Raw genomic sequence first — 18947 nt, 5'->3', positions numbered from 1 at the left:
GCACTTTTCTGATATGATCCTGATCGGAGGATGCTCTCGCCGGATTCGAACCGTCCTTGCAATGGATATTAAAAAGGCCTACGACAATGTCAGCCGCGAAGCCATTGTTCGGATCCTAGAGTGGATTAAACTGCCCAGCCGTGTCTGCACATTTGTGAACGCCTTTCTTCGGGACCGAACCTTCACCCTTCGCTTGGCCGGGAAGGCTACAGGACACTTCACATCGCACCGTGGTGTTCCACAGGGCTCTGTGTTGGCGCCGGTACTGTTCAATATCGCCTTGCTTCCCCTGGCTTGGCGGTTGGCGGGCATACCTGAGGCGTATTATATCATGTATGCTGATGACATTACTGTGTGGTCCGTGCATCCTGACATCTCTGTCCAAGAAAACGCGCTACAAACGGCGTTAAACATGACTGATTCCTGGTGTGCTCAAGTAGGACTTGAACTATCGGAAGAAAAAACGTCATACATGTCAGTGACAAACAAACATGGGCGACGCCGACTTGAGAAACGGCCTGTCCGGTTGTTTATTCATCAACAACCTCTACAGGAGGTCCCAGCTATTCGTGTGCTTGGCCTTGATGTTGCCTCGTCTGGGTCCGCGGCTCCATGGGTGAAGAGTGCGAAGGATCGTGCTGCACGGACAATACACTTGATACGTCGAATGGCGACGAAGGCTGGCGGGTCGCGCACCAGCGTTGCTCGCCTCCTTGTGCGGTCAGTGTTGCAACCCAGAATCGTGTACCAGGCTCAATTCCACCATCTCACGATGAGAGACTGGGATCGCCTCGAAGCCATCAACCGGGATGCCATGCGGGCCATTACTGGACTACCCCGAATGACCCCGATACCAATTCTGCAGGGGGAGGCCCAACTCAATACGATTGATGAGCTGGTGCACCAACGCCGCTCTGCCCGGGTCTGTAAAATCTCGATGACCGGTGCCGCCGCTGCGCTAGCCCGGTACATGGGGTACGTTGTACCAAGTACCACTGTGAAAGGTTCAGACATTCCTCCGTGGAAGCGAGTACAGTTAACAGACAACAAACCAATCGGTCGCCTCTGTCACCCGGTACCTCGCCAGGCCACGGCCCAAGTCTCTCGCCTACATAGCCCAGACGCGGAGACGGCAATTGCATATGTAGACGCCAGCGTCAAAAACGGCATGGTGCACACTGCACTCATCTGCCCCCAGCTACCAGAGGTGGACCAATGTTGCTCTTATGAGGCTAACCCGATGCCACCAGCGTATCTTGCTGAACTAGCAGCAATACACGATGGGATGGCCGCAATACTGCCTATTGTCCAGGCAGGGCCATACTGTCGACTAATAATACGCACAGACTCTACGCAAGCCATCCACGACATCCGCCGCGTAACACAAGCTACAGCGTTCGCAGATGCCATTCACCACTTAGCACGAAGCACTTCACTGCAGATCCGCATAGAATGGGTACCCCGTTCAGCTGTACCCGGCAGTAGGGAGGCAGACACGGCGAGTCGCCCGCATACCTTGATGCGACCACTACCACTTTTTCCCGAAGATCCAAGTGGAAACCTGGCACAACAGAAGGAAATTCTCCGGCGCACCACGCGAGCCCGTGTGGTTCAAACCTCCCTGGTGACTTAACTCGCCGAGAGGAGGTTGCGCTGCGGAGAATACGCGTTGGGATGGCCCTTACGCCGTCTGTGACTGCCTCTTGGCCATCGCAGTACCGCGGCCCATACGACTCTACCTGCCCATTCTGCGACTCCGCCGTACAGAATGTGAATGTGCAGCATCTGCTGTGGACCTGCCCCGGACTGCATCAGATGCGATTACGGCACCTTCGTGCAACCGGCCTCCACCCTGGCCGCCCTCCAGACCTGCAGCGCTGGGTTCATGGACCATTTCATAGGCACCTTCTAGACTTTATACGAGAAGCAAACTTGTTCGTGTACCTGTGAATCGTGCACCGTTATGCCGCAGGGCAAACTTTCGAAAAAAAAAAAAAAAAAATCTACGTACTCTTATGTCAGCGATGATGATGATGGTGTCGTTAAAGTTTTGGCACATACCCACTCGGAGGGAATGGCCAGGGATAGTGTTGACTGTACCCTTGTGTAGCTTATAGATGAGATTGTTAGAGCTCGGCGTTCGCAGCTGAACGTGCGCACGCGTGTTACACTATTGGCCGCCACAATGGGATCCAATCAGGGTTGCCGCTCGCATAACGCCACATCACAGGTGCGGTCGCTCGCTCTCGTCGGGCAGTTCACCTTCTAGCGTGGCATGGGTAGGCCACACGTGGTGCGCTTTGCGGGAGAACGGGTAGCCATTGAAGAATGCAAACATTAACGATAATCGTAGGAGAATTATTTACAACGATGTATACCAAACACTTGCGCTGGGGCAAGCTCAGCGAAATGAAATTGTTTTTGGTCGTCATCGCCTTTTGCTTTTGGTTGTACTGTTTTTGTTTTGCGGTCATCGGGCTTTGATTTTGGTCGCTCTCATCAGGGGTTTATCCAGAATTTCGATTTTGGGGGGTGTCGAAATCCTTCTTTTTTTGGGGGGGGGGGGGGTGCGTGGGGGGGGAGGGAGGTTCGGGGGGTATTGGAGGGATGTATAAATCGCTGGGCAGTGTGCTCCTGGTTGTGGCTTTTTTTTGGAGGGGGGGGGGGGGGTCGAAATCCTTCTGGGGGGTGTTGGGGTGGTGTGTATAAATCCCTGGCTCAATTTCACTGAGGTCCAGCTTCGCATGCACCCCTGTTTTCGGAAAGAAGGGGTTCATTATTGTTCTCTCTATCTTTTTCTTATAAAATGTTACTGATCTAATCGGCGTATGCCCTTTAGTTCCGGTGTGTCGGAGGGTTGTAGGCCGGAAGTGCTGCGTCTGCGCTATCCCCAAGGGCAATTAGTGGAAGCGCGTAATGTCGCGTGTGCAGAGGGACTGGCGCCGGCTTCCGCAGTTGACTTCAGAAGTCTGTCAAGCTCCCGCGGGCCCTGTTACGCGGGTGGGTGGTTGACGAGTGCCCCCCCCCCCCCCCCCCCCCCCCCCCTCTTCTCCCTCCGCCATGGCACCCGCAGATCAGCCTGGACGACCTGCGCAAGGCGTCGGTGGTTCGCGACATGCAGCAGTACATCCTGGCGCGGCTGGACGGCGAAGAAGCGCTGCGGCAGCAGCTGGGCGCGCGCGACACGGCCGAGGCGCTCAACCAGCTGCACATCAAGAGCAACGGCTGCCTGCTCTACCTCGAGCGCCTGCTCGACGGCGTCGCCCAGCGATGGGTCACGCTGCGCGAGATCCGCCACATCCCCGGGACGCTCAACGGGCTCTACCTGTGGCTCTGCCAGAGGCTCTTCCAGGCAAGTGATGGTGATCGATGATGATGATTGGTTTCCTCTTTGTAGCGAGGTGATGACGTGTCATCACCCCGCTGGTTGGGCTGGCTTCTCCGCGCGGCTTCGGCGTCGTGGGGAGAAAGCCAACTTAACCTTGGGGACTGACTGTTGTGCAGAGAAGTCAGCTGTACGGAGCAAAGTGGGCGTAAAACTGATTTCCTTCGCTGTGGCAAGCAGGATGCAGATGAAAACTCCTTCGCGAATTCGCTGTTCGCATGAGCCCGTTGCGGGTATTCAAAGGTTGCCGAACTTTAACCTTTGCTTCATGTCATTTACTTGTAATTACACTACGGGAAAAGAAAACGTAAAATGCAGGAAACAGGCAAAATGCAGTGCTTACATAATGAAATGTATTTTGCTGTAAATTAATGTATTATGTACGAAAATGAAAGGAAACTCTGCTTTTAAAAACGGGAAATGAGCTAATTACTTTTGGGGGTAAAATGCACTTAGGTAAAAAGGATAAGACATGTTTAGTGTGCAAAGAAGCACCCAAAAAGCTTTTCCCAGTATTTCCTTCGGGCTACATTTAGCACCTGTTTCCCGCATAAACAACACCTGCTACCGGGGAAAATAATTCGTGCGCAGAGTGATATCAGTGAGGAAGAGCGAGGGGGTTTTCCCTGGTCAGTGTTTGTTTATTTCAGCTGCAGGAGGCCGTTGTTCATCACTGCATTCAGTGTGTCATGTTGTGCTACTTTGCAGTGTGTCACAATAAGCAGCCTAGGCTGCATCAGGCTGGGACGAATGAAGATCTTCCGTCATTGAGCTTTTCTGCAAGGATAAAAAACAAAAATGCAGGGTGCAGTGAAGGCTGTGCACAAGGTCTGTGTCGAGACCGTCATGTGGTTTATCTCGTCTGAAGTCTGTCTTTGTGCAGCACCCTAAGGGAATAAATCCGACGCATCATTGCCAGGGGCCCGCGACGACGGTTTACCTGCCTCGCAGTGAAGCTCCCTAGTGAAGGACCTCTGTGCTCCAGAGGGGTGCGAGTGTTTGTGCAGACACTGCATGTAGAGCACCGTTTCCAGATTGGCGGGGTTGTACATGAAGCCAACACGTATGCCGTTGTGTGTGCACCATGACTTCAGCGCTGGCCTGAGCCAATGACCATGACAATGGCCGGTTGTGCAGCGGCGGCAGTTCTCGCGGGTGCAGCCCGTGCTGCAAGTGCTGCTGGCCGCGGCGCAGCCGCTCACGGCGGACGAGCTCTTCCTGTGCCTGTGGACACGCAACCAGCTGCTGACGCGCGAGGAGTTTGGCCGTCGGCTGGCACTGCTCGCGCGGCTGCTGGTGGAGCGGGACGACGGCTGCCTGCTGCTCTTCCACCACAGCTTCGCCGAGTGGCTGCTCGACGTCAAGCACTGCACCCAGAAGTACCTCTGCCACGCCTCCGAGGGGCACGCCATGCTGGCCATGATGCAGACCCTGCGGGGGCCCCAGCTGCCCCCAACGCAGGTGCCCGACCTCCTCCCCCTCCTTCTTCTTCTTTGTCCGTCTGCTCCGTTCTGTTTCATGTTCACTTTTTTTATTAATATTGTGAGGTTCGACGTGCCGACGCTTCACAGGCGATGAGGCGCCCCATAGTGGAAGGCTTCGGATTAATTTTGACCACATGGAGATCTTTAACGTGCACCGAAATCTTGAACACATGGGCGTTTTCGCCTTTCGCCTTCATCAGAAAAGCAGCCACTGCGGCCCTCAATCGAACCCGCGGCCTTGGGCTCAGCAGCACAACGCCTCAGCCACTGAGCCGCCGCGGCGGGTCCATTTCATTTTTACGATATGTCCTCCAAAAGAATACACTGTGCTTTTGTTAGGTGCCGGTTGTGACTTTGGTGCTCTTTATTGTCATGGGTTCAGTTGTGTATCATATGTTCGTTATTAAAAAAAATAAACAGTGCATGAACAACGAAACACAGTGCTGTGTCTCTTCGCGCTCTCTTTCTTGTGTTTAGTTGTTTTTGCACTGTTGATTCCTTTTAAAAATGTACCAAATCACCTTATTTTCAATGCTTTATGTATGTTACTGCACCCTACTCTTACAGTGTCAAATACATCAGTTACAATGAGAAATTTTGGTTAATCACCTGCTATTGTAACTTCGGCATCCTTGTTTGGTCATCGCTCGGGTGGTGTTTAAGCAGGAGAATTCTTTGGACTGAAGGCTTAGGTGCAGGGCCTGCTATTCGCGTAAGAGCTCATGTTTACCATGTGGTAATGTTCCCATCAAAACAATACATTTCATTTGCCTTTTTTGTGGTGGTTGTTTTTGGGGGTTGCTGCACTGCACAAGGGAAGGCCCTGTGGGGTCGTGTGGCTGTTGGAATCAAGGAGAGGTGAAATACTGAGCAGTGAAAACCAGAAACACCCAAGCTTGGTGTCATTACCCCTTAGGTAGGTGGAAGATAGTAGAAAGAAGCGGGAGAAGCTAAGATAACAGGTACGTGGTGAAAACTATAAAAGGGTGTTTTGTACACCAGAAAATTTTAAAAATACAATAGAGGGTGAGAAACAATAGGCTTTGAGATGTGAAACCAGCCCAAAATGGGCTTTTTACTGGCGAGATGGTGTCAATGCTGATGTGCTGCACTCCGAAGTCAAACAGTTACCCTCAAAGCATTTATTTTCTATTTGTAGTATGCAGAGAGAAAAAAAAAGATAAAGGCCATTAAGGGCTATTGGTCATGGGGGAGGATTCTGAGGCTGCCATCGTGCACCTTTAAACATATGATGAGGATGGAAAAAGCTTTAGTTATAAATTCTGGACAAGGCGAAAGAAATGGCTACATACAAAACTAAGACTTTCTTCTTTGGAAAGTTGTGGGGTATTTATACTATGTAGAAAGAATTTTCAGGAAAACAGTTTTCCGTGAATATCTACTAATTGTTACTCTCCATGGATCGGACTTTAGTCTATCAGGGAGCTTCATAAATCAGCCATTTGGGCTTTGCTAAATGGTATAGTGAACGAGATAAGGTTGGGATGGAAGGACTACGTGGCATAGGTGCATAAATAGGGGCAAATATTGGTGCTAGTGCCAAACATAGATCACATTCTGTGATAAGATAAGGGGCGGCAACAGGGCACAGACAGTGCATCATGTATTACTGCCATTTGTTGTGGTTATCAGTCATATTGGCCAAGCTCCATCAGCGTTCTCTCTTATCATCTCGCCCCATTCGTATTTACTTCCTGCAAAAAGCACCAGTTCCAGACGTTTAATGAGCTCGTTGCCTCCCCGTCACTCGTAAACTGCCCTGCGTAGGTGCCAGACCTGGCCCACCACTTGCTGCGGCTGCCGCCGTGCGAAGCCACCGAGCCCTTCCACCTGCCCCTGTGGCTGCTCTGCTCGGGGGTGCCCCTGGAACGGGCCTTCTGTCCCACCGTGGGCAGCGTGGTCATACCCAGGGACCCCGCTGTGCTCAGGTAGGGCCACCCGCACTGTGTCACAGAGGATGCGTGCCACTTTGCGCTTGCTTCCGTAAAAACCCCCATTCCGAAAAATCGTTGAGTCCCTGAGTAATTGTGAGAACCTTCGCTTATGAACAGTGCTTTATTTTTTTTTTCTTCGCTTGCTGGCAGTGGTAGCCGTGGGAATTGGCTGTTTTGAAGTGGGTCATGAATGAAGTGTATTATTTCACTCTGACTCCGGTAGTACGCCACCTGAGACCTTATCCACTCTCATGTAAATGCCAGGGAAAGGAAAATATGGCAGTCTAGTTAACAGGATACTTACGAAAAAAGCCAGTGTTTAGAAGCTGCATCTTTGATGTACACGAACCAACCTGTATTTTTTTGCTGGTTGCGGTGCCAATGGAGCAAGCATTCTAGCTGGCTGCAGTTGAAATGGAAGGGTTGAATCAAAACAGATGTATTATGTTTCCCTGCTTCAGAGGTAGCCCCATTTGTTGCCTCGCATCTTCCTGCACACGTGCCATTTAATTTGTTTACTATACTCGGTTACAACTCAAGAATGGCACCACCTCATGTAGTGTATCACTCTGCCAAAGCGCCGGACCCGTGACGTCAGTGCGCAGGCGTTTTGAAAGGGGTTTGCTATGAATGCGTGATATCGTCTGCCTTGTCGCACGCAGTTTGTTTGTCGTTACTGGAGTTGTTTATAAGCATATTAAGTCCAAAAAATCACGAGAACGCAGTGCTGCCACTCCTGCACCAAATGCGCCAATTTGTGCCAAATGAGGTATCCTGCGCCATCCTGATAAAAAACCACGATTTTGCAAGCAAGTGCTCCAAAAGTGCGCCAAAATTTGTGTTGCGCCAATCGCGTGCAGCCTGTTACAAGCACTACTTCACAGTGGTCTCTAGACATGTACTATAACTAAATCGGGTTGATAACTTGAACTCCCTCGCACCCGTAATCGTGTTTTCCGCGGTGAGTTTGGTTGGCGCCGTCACTGTACCGCCGATACAGTGTTTTCGTCTAGCAAATCGTTGCAGCGCTGGCGTACCGCGGTTAAAAACTTTCCTTCTTGTTGTAGTTTCCAATAATTCCTGCTATAAACAATAGGTAGTTTTAGGTGCCGTTTATTGCCGGCCCTCTCCGCTCCGAGAGCCAGCGGGAGCACCGTTTCGCGGCATGCGTGACGTGGTCGGCTGCAAGCTCTCGCTTCGCTTGTTGGGCTCGCGGAGGGGACCGCCGCAAGTGAAGCGGGCCGTGAAAAACAGCCAGTCTCTCTAAAGCACGAACCTCATGGCGCGTTTTCTGCTTGCGAAAACGCGCCGCGTAAGCCCCCGCACTCTGCGCGCGGCGTGGCAACATGGCGGCGGCTTCGGCCGCGAAGTGGTGTGGGGAGCTCGAGCGACAACTTTTAAGCGCTCTCTAAAACACCGCTCAAGGCGCGCACGAAGTTGCTTGTGTGGTAAAGGAGCTTATAATGTGGGCGAAATCGGTACTATAAAACATCATCCGCGTCGCTAGTGAAAACGTCCATGCAATACCTGCCGGGGTAGTAAGCCTAAAAACCGCCGACGGAGCCAGCCGGCCGTGACCGGGCTGTCTTGAGCGCTTCAAAACCGCCGCCATGAGGCACGTGCCTCCCCATTGGTGCAAGTCGCCAGGCTCCTCCCACTGCCGTGCGCGACGCGCGTCATTTTCTGAGCGTGGTAGAAACTGCTGCGTGCGGGCGTGAAAAAATCGCACGCGCAACGCCGACGCGCACGAATCGCATGCAAAAGTGCTCCATGCGCATTTCTCGTGCACATTTCCAGCTAGCTTGAAATGCGCACGGGGACTGATAGCAAGTGCCTGCATCTAATAAAATGAAAAAGTAAAACACGAGGGCTTGCCTCAACAATTAATAAACTAGAAAAGAGGCGCGTTGTTTTTTTGCTAGGCTGGTTTGTCGAAGCATTTCAATATTCATTATCGTGTTGCATGTTGTCTTTTATCCACACCAGAAAGGAACTAAATATCTTGCAAATTATGTTTTCTTGCATTTTTACTATTGCGTGGATACTTGGGGATTTAATTGCATCAAACTTCTGGCGACTTCTAGCGACTGTTTCGAAATAAGTGGGAAAAAAAATCCCATTGCCCCAGGAATGACGGGTCGGGCTGTAAAGAGCCAAATATGGCGACTTTTTCTTGTGGTTGTAGAACTTTTCTTTATTGGCTATTTCGTTATTTTTGGGCTATTAGGAGAGCTGACTGTGAAAGCTATTTTTAATGCATGTTCGAGCCTGCCAACTATGAAGCGTTTTCAGTGACTCCTTGAAAAAGACTTCCCCTAGTAGGGACAAGAAGACCATTATTCTTGAGCTGTGCCGTCCATTTGTGATCGCATGTGGGAAAAGCACCTTGAAGCGCATTCCATGACGACCTACGCATCAATTACTGGACGATACTGGTCAATCTTTAGTGTTGAGAGATGCTTTGGACACATCTAGCAGTTGATGTTTAGTTGCTCCAAGGTGCTCCGAAACTGGCATTTAGGTGCTCCAAACTGCTCCAAAATTAATAATTTGCTGATACAAAAATTGCTCCAAATCACCGTTCATCAGTGGCACCACTGAGAATGGCTCACGCCATGTTCAAAATATTCCCAGTAACGCCCTACTTGCGCCGCGCGGAGAAACATCCGGCTATGGTGATAAGGCACAGCGGCAACTTCCGGTGCCGTTCATAAGTTGTCACCGAGTATAGGTTCTTGTGAACGCAGGCTGAACATTTTTCTCAATGAACCTTCACTCAGGAAATGGGGGGGCGATGGTGCTGTGCATCGGTATGCTGTGACTGGTGATGCTTGAACTGTGGAGGAACAACGGGAATACTTTTGTTGCTACCTGCGAGTGCTGCTGTAAGAGCATTGGGTGTCAGATCATGGTGCGAGATAGCCAATTTGCAGTCTTTTCAAATTGTGATTTGGCTCACTTGCATGCTGGCATTATAAAACTTGGTTAGACTTTGCCTAGTGCACAAATGTACCACAATTTTTTTTAGGTGGTGATGGCTGAGGGGAGGGACTTGCAATAATTAACATTATTAAACTTGGGTATTCCAGAACTTCTTAAAATCAGATTGTCAGCTAACCACTGATCAGAAAGGCATGAAACATGGCACAGTTAATGATTTTTCTTAGCGGGTAGATTAGGGTACAATTAGTTGCAAAGTACTTTTATCATAACTTGAGTTTATAACCATTTTTTATTACGGTACTCTTCCCGTACAAGTTTGTGCATGTCAGTGTTGCAGTCTTCTTCATGCTGATGTAACAGCAAAACTATCGCATCACCATAAAACTTGGCAAACTTCCCCTCACAGAGCTCTTACTGTTGGAGCAGCTTGTTTTATTGTGTAGAGGGAATCTAACTAAATTTTTGATACATGACTTTACTGATCAGATGATCAATTGATCAAGAAAATTTGAAACTTTGATTTTTGATACATGACTTTACTGATCAGATGATCAATTGATCAAGAAAATTTGAAACTTTGTCGTAGCCTGTAGTGTAATGACAAGGCCTTACGGTTCACTACTACAAACACGTCACTTGTGTAAGGGATAAGCAGGGGAAACCTCTCCTCCAGGCTGCTGTTGGAGGCAGGTGCCAGGCTTCCTCCGACAGACAGTGGGTCGGCTAGCATGGCGGGGGGTTCGGATTCCGGGGGCTCACCTGTGCCCTCGGTGCCCCCTGACCCTCTGGACGCCCTGCTGGCCTCGGGGGCGACTGTCGACGATGTGGACGGCAACCAGCGGACTCTGCTGCACACGGCCGCCTACGACGGAGACACGGCACTGGTGGAGCGACTTCTGGAGGCCAAGGCTTCGCTCGAGATGGCCGACCGGAACGGCCAGACACCACTCAACCTGGGTGCGCGCCTCCTCGCATGTCGTACATTTTGAGGGGCGCGTCGGCCAGCAAGGGAAGTGGAAAATATGGAAGAGGCGAAATAGCGACTATTCGCCGTCAGAAACGAGTGGGAACGCCTGATTGCCGCCCCAGCCGTGGTTCATTCAAAAAGTATAGCACAAAAAGGGAGCTGCAGCCAACAGAAATGAAAGGGACAGTGAGAAGAGAATGTAGCCGGAGGTGAAAGAGGGGAGAGGACAGGAATAAAGAGCAAGAGTAGAGAGGGTGAAACATTCTGTTCGTTTAGAGCCGCACCTCTCCCTCTGCTATTGTAAGGGGGAGGACTAAGGCTTTTTTTGCCTGCTCACAACCAAGGCCGCACAACCGCACCAAGACTCCCGCTTCCCGTCTCCATGCCGCGGTCAGCTGCTCGAGGCTTGCGCAGTCGTATCACCTGCACCAGACTGATGATTGTGTACGTCGTCCGAATTTTTTTACAATGCATTTTGGTTGGGGAAATTTGAAAATTCGTATCACAGTGAAATTCGTATAAACCGAATTCGTATCACTGAGATTACACTGTATGTCATTGTGCGAAGCATTCAGGAGGCTCTCTCTAGCAGCAGACGGTAGGTTAACTCTGTCACTAGTGAGAATGGTATGCAGCCAACCTGTGCTTCAGGTGCTTACTTATGACTCTAATAAGCACCTTAACACTGCTAGCCCCACCCGAAATACAGCAGATGCTATTGAACGCGTGTTTGCACATGTGTGCGTGTATACACACGGTCACATTTTTTGAGAGCCTTCCTTGTAAAGCTTTGAGCATTGCATGCTCGCATTGACCAAAAATACACCAAGCCCATGAGTGAAGAAGTGCAGCAGGCGCCCAAGTCCGTGTGACGCTGCCTGCAGGCCAGATGGAAGTGTTGTGCCTTACACGGTGCACTGCTTTGATCCCTGTGCAGCGGCACGCCAGGGCCATGCTGATGTGGTACTCTTGCTGCTCAAGGCTGGAGCTAACCCCGACCACGCTGACAACGAGGGCTGGACACCACTGCGGTCATCAGCCTGGACGGGCCACTTGCAGGTGAGGGTCGCTTGGCCTGTGCACCAACCAGTGTGACCGTCTTGCTGACTGGTTGCCCGGACTCCCATGCTAAAGTTGCATAAGCATCCTCTGGCCTGATCTGCCTGAATGTCCTGTTATTCTTGACACAGTGCTGCTGAAAGCACTGAGGCCACTAGAGTATTCTTGGTTCTGTGGACACTCTGGTGATGAGGATGAATCTAGCAGGTGCAGTGTCATAGCTGGAAAAGGGTATGTTGATACATTGTTCATGTCTGTGAGCAATGGCTGGATTGCTACTTCAGAAAACCAAAACATGCTGTCCTGTCTCCTACACAGTGTTGCAGCATTATTGTGGACTCTTCAAAACCCATGTCTTGTCCAAATTGATTGCTCATAGATTCTGAACTTTGCACACAAATTACTTTGTTTTGTTTAGTTTAACACCAGGATGGTTGCAACACCTGTCTGCTTATTCAGCAAATTATAAAGAACAGCTTTTGTCCACCTTGGCAAACACGCTCACCAGCGGAAGCTGAACAGGCGGCAATCGCGCTTGCCATCTCCTCAACCAAGGCTACTACTGTAGTGACGGACAGCCAAGAGGCCTGCCGGCACTTCCAGGCCGGAACGGTGCACGCTGCGGCCCGCACAGTACTACTACGCCACCCCCCGCAGCGACAGATCCAGATCGTATGGACTCCAGCCCATCTGGGAGTGAGAGGGAATGAGACGGCCTGCGACCTTGCGCGAGAAATGACACGCCGCACGAGGAGTGAAGACGCCGCCTCGGAGAGATTTACTCCACTTCTGGCATACAGAGAAATGACCCAATATCTATGCCTGGCCCGACGCACCCTTGCCCCACCCCACCGACACCTATCTATCGAGCAGGCACACCACTACCGTGTCTTGCAAACGAACACCTTTCCCCACCCAAAAAGAGTCTGCCACTACTCCGAACAAATTACGTCCCCTAGCTGCCCCTTCTGTGGAGCAGACTGCACTCTTTTCCACATGGTTGGTGGATGCCCCTCCCACCCTCTCCACAAACCGAATCCGTACAACTCTCCCGAGCTCTGGAGGCGCGCCCTGTCCAGCTCATGCCTGTCCGACCAGCTTCGACTGGTGGAGCGGGATGTAGCGGCTGGCAAACCATATAAGGTCCTGGACTGAGGACTCCACCTCTTGAAGACGCCATACAAATTTATTACACTATAAAAATGTTTATCCTCCTCCCCCTCCTCCACCTTGGCAGCTTTTACATCATCAGTTTCATCGTCTTTGTTACTCTGCATGGACATGTCACACTCTCTATAGCCACAAATGCAGAATGCATAACTGTGGAAGGGCTTCTGTTGTGAGCTTCGGGCCTTAAATTTGTAGGCATGATGGTGTTTCCTCTTGCTTTCACCTTTGCATACTTGTTCGCTTGGTTTCATGATGTACACATGCAGACAGAGGCAGAGCTTTGCCCATTGAAGTTACATGCCCAAAGTACGCAGGACTCGCACTCCTTTTTTTTCACCCCTTGGCCCCCTCAGGGTGGAGGGGAAAAGCAGCACATTCAGAAAGTTTCAGCAATCCCCGCATTGTAAGTTGATGGTGCAACATTCTGGTCTCTTACTAGAGTGACAATGGGTGCAGGTTGTGGAGGCCCTGCTCGAAGGGGGAGCCCAGGTGGACTTGGCGGATGGCGAACAGCGCACGGCGCTGCGGGCTGCCTCGTGGGGGGGCCACGAGGAAGTGGTGGCCCGCCTGCTGGAGCGGGGGGCCGACGTGAACCGCGCAGACCGCGAGGGACGCACGGCCCTTATTGCCGCCGCCTACATGGGTCACGCCGAGATTGTGGAGCACCTGCTCGACGGAGGGGCCGAGGCCAACCATGCGGACAGCGACGGGCGCACGGCCCTGTCGGTGGCGGCGCTGTGCGTGCCGCGCGGCCCATCCGAGGGACATGCGGGTGTGGTGGCTCTGCTGCTGGAGAGGGGAGCCCACGTGGACCACGTTGACAACGAAGGGATGACGCCCCTCCTGGTCGCAGCTTTCGAAGGCCACAGAGAAGTCTGCGAGCTCCTCTTGGACGGTGCGTTCTGGTCTTTTGCCCTTTGTTTGTGGCGAGCGCTGGCAGTTATTCCATTCAATGCACAGTCAAAATATCCACTCACCTTTAGCATCGGTGGTGCTTGCTGGGTTCATATCCTGCGCTGCTTTCCAGCCATCAGGCAGCACCCCCTTCCCGCGATGGGGAGGCATTCCTCCCTGTGACCAGCTGTGTTGTGCCTGACTTTTGGAACAGCGGAGGCGGACCTGGACCACGCGGACCACAGTGGCCGGACGCCCCTGTTTGCGGCCGCGTCCATGGGCCATGCGGACGTGGTGGGCCTCCTGCTGTTCTGGGGCGCGTACGTGGACAGCATCGACGCCGAGGGCCGCACGGTGCTGTCCATTGCGGCCGCCCAGGGCAGCGTGGAGGTGGTGCAGCAGCTGCTCAACCGAGGCCTGGACGAGCTGCACAGGTGCTGTGTAGTTCCTTTGTTCACCTGAGATGTTTCATGGATGCAGTTTCCGACAGCGTTCTGTATAGACCTCGCTGTGCCTGTCAGGTGGGGAACGGAGCAACTGGCTGCCATAATTATACACTTAAATCTCGTTATAACGAAGTCAAACGGGCGCCGATTTTTTTTCGTTATAACCATTAGTTTGTTATAGCCACTGACTAATTGTAATACTGATTACCGTACGCGACGGCATGCAGTCAAAGGTAGGTCACCGAGAATGCATCCGCTACCGTAGCGGCCGCGGCCGCGCAGTAAAGTGCTGCACGGAAAACAGCAAAAAACTGGAATCAGACACGCAGAAACTGATTTTTATTTACTCGCCGCATACCACGTACCCTTTTACGTAGATGGCGTGAAAAAATCCGTTATGCTGCGCTGATTCATCTTCCTTAACCGAAGGACGGCCCTCTCCGCAGCATCAGCTATGTCGAGGCCGTCTTCGCCGTCTTCGTGCCCGCCGAAGTAGCGGCGCAGCAGATTCACCGCGTCCAGCGCCTGGGAAGATGTCGGCACGTCGTCCGCGCAGGGTGGAGAGTCGTCGTCCTCGACACACTCGTCATCGCTTCCTTCTTGCGGACGAGCAGCGCCAAGCACGTAGTCACTGTCCGCCAGTTCCTCCGTAGCCACAACGTCGGAATCCATGCTCACGTAGTCGCAGAAGGTTTCGCCTCCACGCACGACACCGGAATCAACGAGTGCGCTCCACGACGCCACGGCTTCGTTCGATGCAGAAGTGACATCGGGGGCGCCAACTCGGTCAGCTGACTCGTCGCTGTCAGAACTGCTTTCGCTGGCAGCAAATGCACGGCGAAAACAGTTGGCGATGGTGCTGGCAGTGACGCTCATTCATGCTGCGTGAAGCATTTCCATCGCCATGTACAAGTCGATCTTGGTGTCGCGTTTCAGGCGCATGTTTAGAAGGAGCCGGTCTATAACCCACTTTCTATAACCAGCCTTCAAGGACATGATGACGCCTTGATCGAGAGGCTGTATCACCGCTGTGCAGTTGGGGGGCAAGAACCGAAGTTCGATGTTTTCAAGCGCCACACCTGTGTGATGGGCCGAACAGTTATCTAAGAAAAGGCATATCTTGCGATTCTGCCTCTTCAACTTCTCGTTCCAATCACGCAGCCACCCCGCAAAAACGTCCCGTGTCATCCAGGCCTTCCTGTTAGCAAGGTACTGGAGTTGAAGTCGCCTCTTTCCCTTAAAGCACCTCGGCGATGTGCTTTTCCCTATCACCAAAGGGGGGATCTTCTCTGATCCATCCATGTTCGTGCACAGGAGCACGCTGACGCGGACTTTGCTGTGTTTTCCGCCATGACACAGCTCTCCCTTCAAGGACAGAGTCCTCTGCGGCAACATTTGGTAAAAGAGCGCTGTCTCGTCAGCGTTGAACACGTTTTGTTCTCCGTACTTCCGAACGACGGGTCCAACGTTGGCTTGCACCCATGCCGTAGCCGTCTCTTCATCGACGGATCGGGACTCGCCCGTGACGACTCTGCCAACGATATCGCGGCGTTCCTTAAATCGCTGTAGCCAGCCGTCACTTGCAACAAAGTTGTCGCAGCCCAAAATACAAGCGAAGTCGATCGCTTTTCTCTGGAGGAGTGCCCCACTCACGGGCAAATTCGACGCCCTTGCATCTAAAAACCATTTGAAGAGAGCCTCTTCGACGGCTTCAAAAGCAGGTGACCGCAACTTCTTCCGGCTACCTTTAACGCCGCGTGCGACAGCGCCCGTGATGGCTTCCTTGCTGCCGAGAATGGTGGAGAAGGTGCTCGGCGCGATTCCAAAGTCTTTGGCCACTTGCGTCTTCTTAGTCCCTGCTGCCACCGCTCGAATTATGGCTGCCTTTTGGTCGAGAGCGATAACTTTGCGTTTACGCTTACATCCACTGCTGCTGTCACTCATTGTCCTCCCGTGAAACACACCACACAACTGGATGTAGAAAGCGAACCGGCGGAGCGTCCTACGCCTACACCACCTACACTGCTACCGCTGCTGCTTCCCGTGCGTGCATAAACAAAGCAAGCGAGAGAAGCAGCGCGCCGCGGCGTGCCGTGTGCAACAGACCGTCAATAAGAGCTTGGCTTGGCTTGGAGCGTTGCCGGATGGGGCGGCGCTGCCGCGGGAGGTTTAAAATGCCGCATCGGATGCAAAAAATGGGGCCGCGCTTTTTTAAAAATCGATATGTTTTTCGCAAAGCGGGTGGTTATTGCCAGTTTGGGACAAAAGTTGTTCGTTATATCCCTTGATCAGCAAATTTTTTATTCGTTAAAACGCAGTTTTAAACACATGGGCTTTTATGGTGACTTTCAAGGGGAATTGCAACTATTTCGTTATATCCGTTATTTTGTTATAAACCGCTTCGCTATAACGAGATTTAAGTGTAGTGCAGCAACTGCTGGCTGCTGTCACGTCAGTACTCTTTTTTTTCTTTTTTTCGGCGTCCGGTCTAGTGGCACAAGTCGTGCCCTTTCTGTGGCCTTTAAAACAGAATGAACACAGGTTTGCACAAAGGTAGCAACCGTTTACTGATGGGCCGACGGTGAAGCATAACTGGCACTACCATTGATACCTTGTGGGCATGATGGGACTAAGAGGGCCGATGTGGGATACAGGGGGTTTCACCATGCCCACGAAGTGCCCCAACCAAAATGCCCCAGAGAGGTTTGTGGCATCCGCAAGGTAGACGCTGCTATGGGCTCGACTCACCGACAAAGGCAACGGCAGGCTCCAGTGGGCCAGGACAAACCAGGAGGTTTATTGCCCAAATGGTTCAACGCATATTGATCACCGCAATAGGGCTAAGAACTATACTGCACTGACGTATGTCTCAAGGCCCTGCCCGAACAGGTGGCGAGGTTGCATGTGAGCTGCTCGCAAGGTAGAATAGGCCTACCTTGCGCGTCCGATCAGGGTCAAAAGCAGGCCCCAACCGGACCATGTGGTGGAGAGGGCCGGGCAGCGTCCCGGTTCTCCGTCTCCAATCTCCTCCAGTCTTTCGCAATCCCCCAACCTCCCAGCAGAGCACGTACGGCACACTTATAAGACAAGGGGGAAAGAAGGCAGGCTCCTAAGTGAGGAGGAGTGACGGCAGTGGTGGCTTGTGCCCGCAGGCACATCGGCCCACGAGTCGACGCAAGGCATGACGTAGGCCGTGGGCAAACACACGCGGTGCGCGCAACTAAAGGCCGCGCTTGCGGGAAGAGGAAAAGGGGATCTGAAGGATCCCCACAACCTGGCAGTGCCATTGACGCACACCGACACTTTAAAATACATTTGCTTTATTCGAAAGATTTAGTGTTTTATAGGGCCCTAAGCACTTGTTCGGCAGCGGAGGATGCTTTATTCACTGAGAAATTAAATATTTTGAGTCAAAATTTCAATTCTCCCGCTAAATCGCGTGTTTTCGTGACGTCGACAATGACATATTAAGAGCAGGGCCTTAAACTAAATATAACCTGCTGACCAGAGCTCCTACCATCTCACAGGCACCCGTTTGGTTATCTTGTTTATCACCCACTTTCATAGATGGCACTGCAATACTGCAATGGGCTAAATCTTGGGCGTTCTGAATGCGCTCTGACACCGTGATGGAACAGTGAATCTGTAATCTAACCGGCAAGTGCCAGCAATGCCTGACTCACGGTGCAATTCTCCTGAAGCTCATATGATTTTGAAAGTCAGATAGCATCTGAGCACATCACAAATTCGTGTAGCATTGTTGCTCTAGTTCATTGCAGAGTCCCTAGACAAATGCTGACAAATGCAGCCATAAGTAACAGCTCATCTAGTTTACCCGAGTTCACCAGCAGAGTTTTGTATTGAAGACCCCAACCATGAACATGCTTGCTTCAGTGGTTATTAAAGTTTTCTCTTTTTCCTTTGAATATGTCGAGCTGGCCTTCCTAGTATTCTGACACTGTGCCCCAGCTCTCGTGCTCCCTCTGTTGGCGCTGCATAACTTGTGACAGCAGCCCTCGGTAGTTGCCCCTGCAGTTTAGCCGTTGTGCTGACGTGGCATTGCTGGCTGTTGCGTTGGCTGTGCAGGGACAATGCGGGCTGGACGCCACTGCACTATGCAGCCCTGGAGGGCCACGCAGAGGTGTGCACGCTGCTCATGGAGGCCGGCGCCCAGGCCTCGGAGACGGACAACGAGGGCCGCACACCGCTCATCCTGGCCGCCCAGGAGGGACACTCGGCGGCCGTCCGGGCCATCCTGGACTTCGGGGGCCACCCGCCCTCCCTCGTGGACCACCGGGCACATGATGGCCGCACCGCCTTCCGGGTGGCAGCCCTTGAGGGCCACAGGGACACCGTGAGCACTACTTCTGACCTCTCTGTCTCCCTCTCTGCCTGGCCAAGCCAGTCTATTATGGGCACTTTGCGCTGCTCAGAAGCTTGTTTGCTGCAACTGCTAAGACAGACTGGCCAGTTGCCCGTGTGGTGTAGAGGTACGACAGTCTACGCTAGGGGTGTGCAAATGCCGAATAGTGATTTTCGAATCGAATATTGCATCGAATTCAGAAAAAAGGCGAATATCGAATATCAATTTTGTTTTTACAGGCCTCGATTTTTTATAGGTTTTGGTGCAGAAGCAGAAGCTAC

The 18947-nt window shown here is 52.0% G+C and overlaps 1 protein-coding gene across 2 annotated transcripts in view; it reads left to right on the top strand.

Moving 5' to 3' along the window:
• The window catches only part of LOC144174205 (uncharacterized), a 111232-nt gene that overhangs the window by 78563 nt on the left and 13722 nt on the right, over window positions 1-18947 (top strand). For both annotated transcript variants that reach the window (XM_077702744.1, XM_077702743.1), the window contains exons 4-11: window positions 3074-3352; window positions 4523-4846; window positions 6658-6818; window positions 10441-10724; window positions 11672-11793; window positions 13420-13858; window positions 14072-14291; window positions 18390-18657. In XM_077702744.1, the coding sequence (XP_077558870.1) occupies window positions 3074-3352; window positions 4523-4846; window positions 6658-6818; window positions 10441-10724; window positions 11672-11793; window positions 13420-13858; window positions 14072-14291; window positions 18390-18657 (2097 nt within the window). The remainder of the gene's footprint in view (window positions 1-3073; window positions 3353-4522; window positions 4847-6657; window positions 6819-10440; window positions 10725-11671; window positions 11794-13419; window positions 13859-14071; window positions 14292-18389; window positions 18658-18947) is intronic.

This window comes from Haemaphysalis longicornis, unplaced genomic scaffold (assembly GCF_048455015.1).
Source record: "Haemaphysalis longicornis isolate Haplotype H1 unplaced genomic scaffold, Haemaphysalis longicornis Haplotype H1 scaffold_3, whole genome shotgun sequence".
NCBI classification, from domain to species: Eukaryota; Metazoa; Arthropoda; class Arachnida; order Ixodida; family Ixodidae; genus Haemaphysalis; species Haemaphysalis longicornis.
This window is presented reverse-complemented; position numbering and strand designations above follow the sequence as displayed.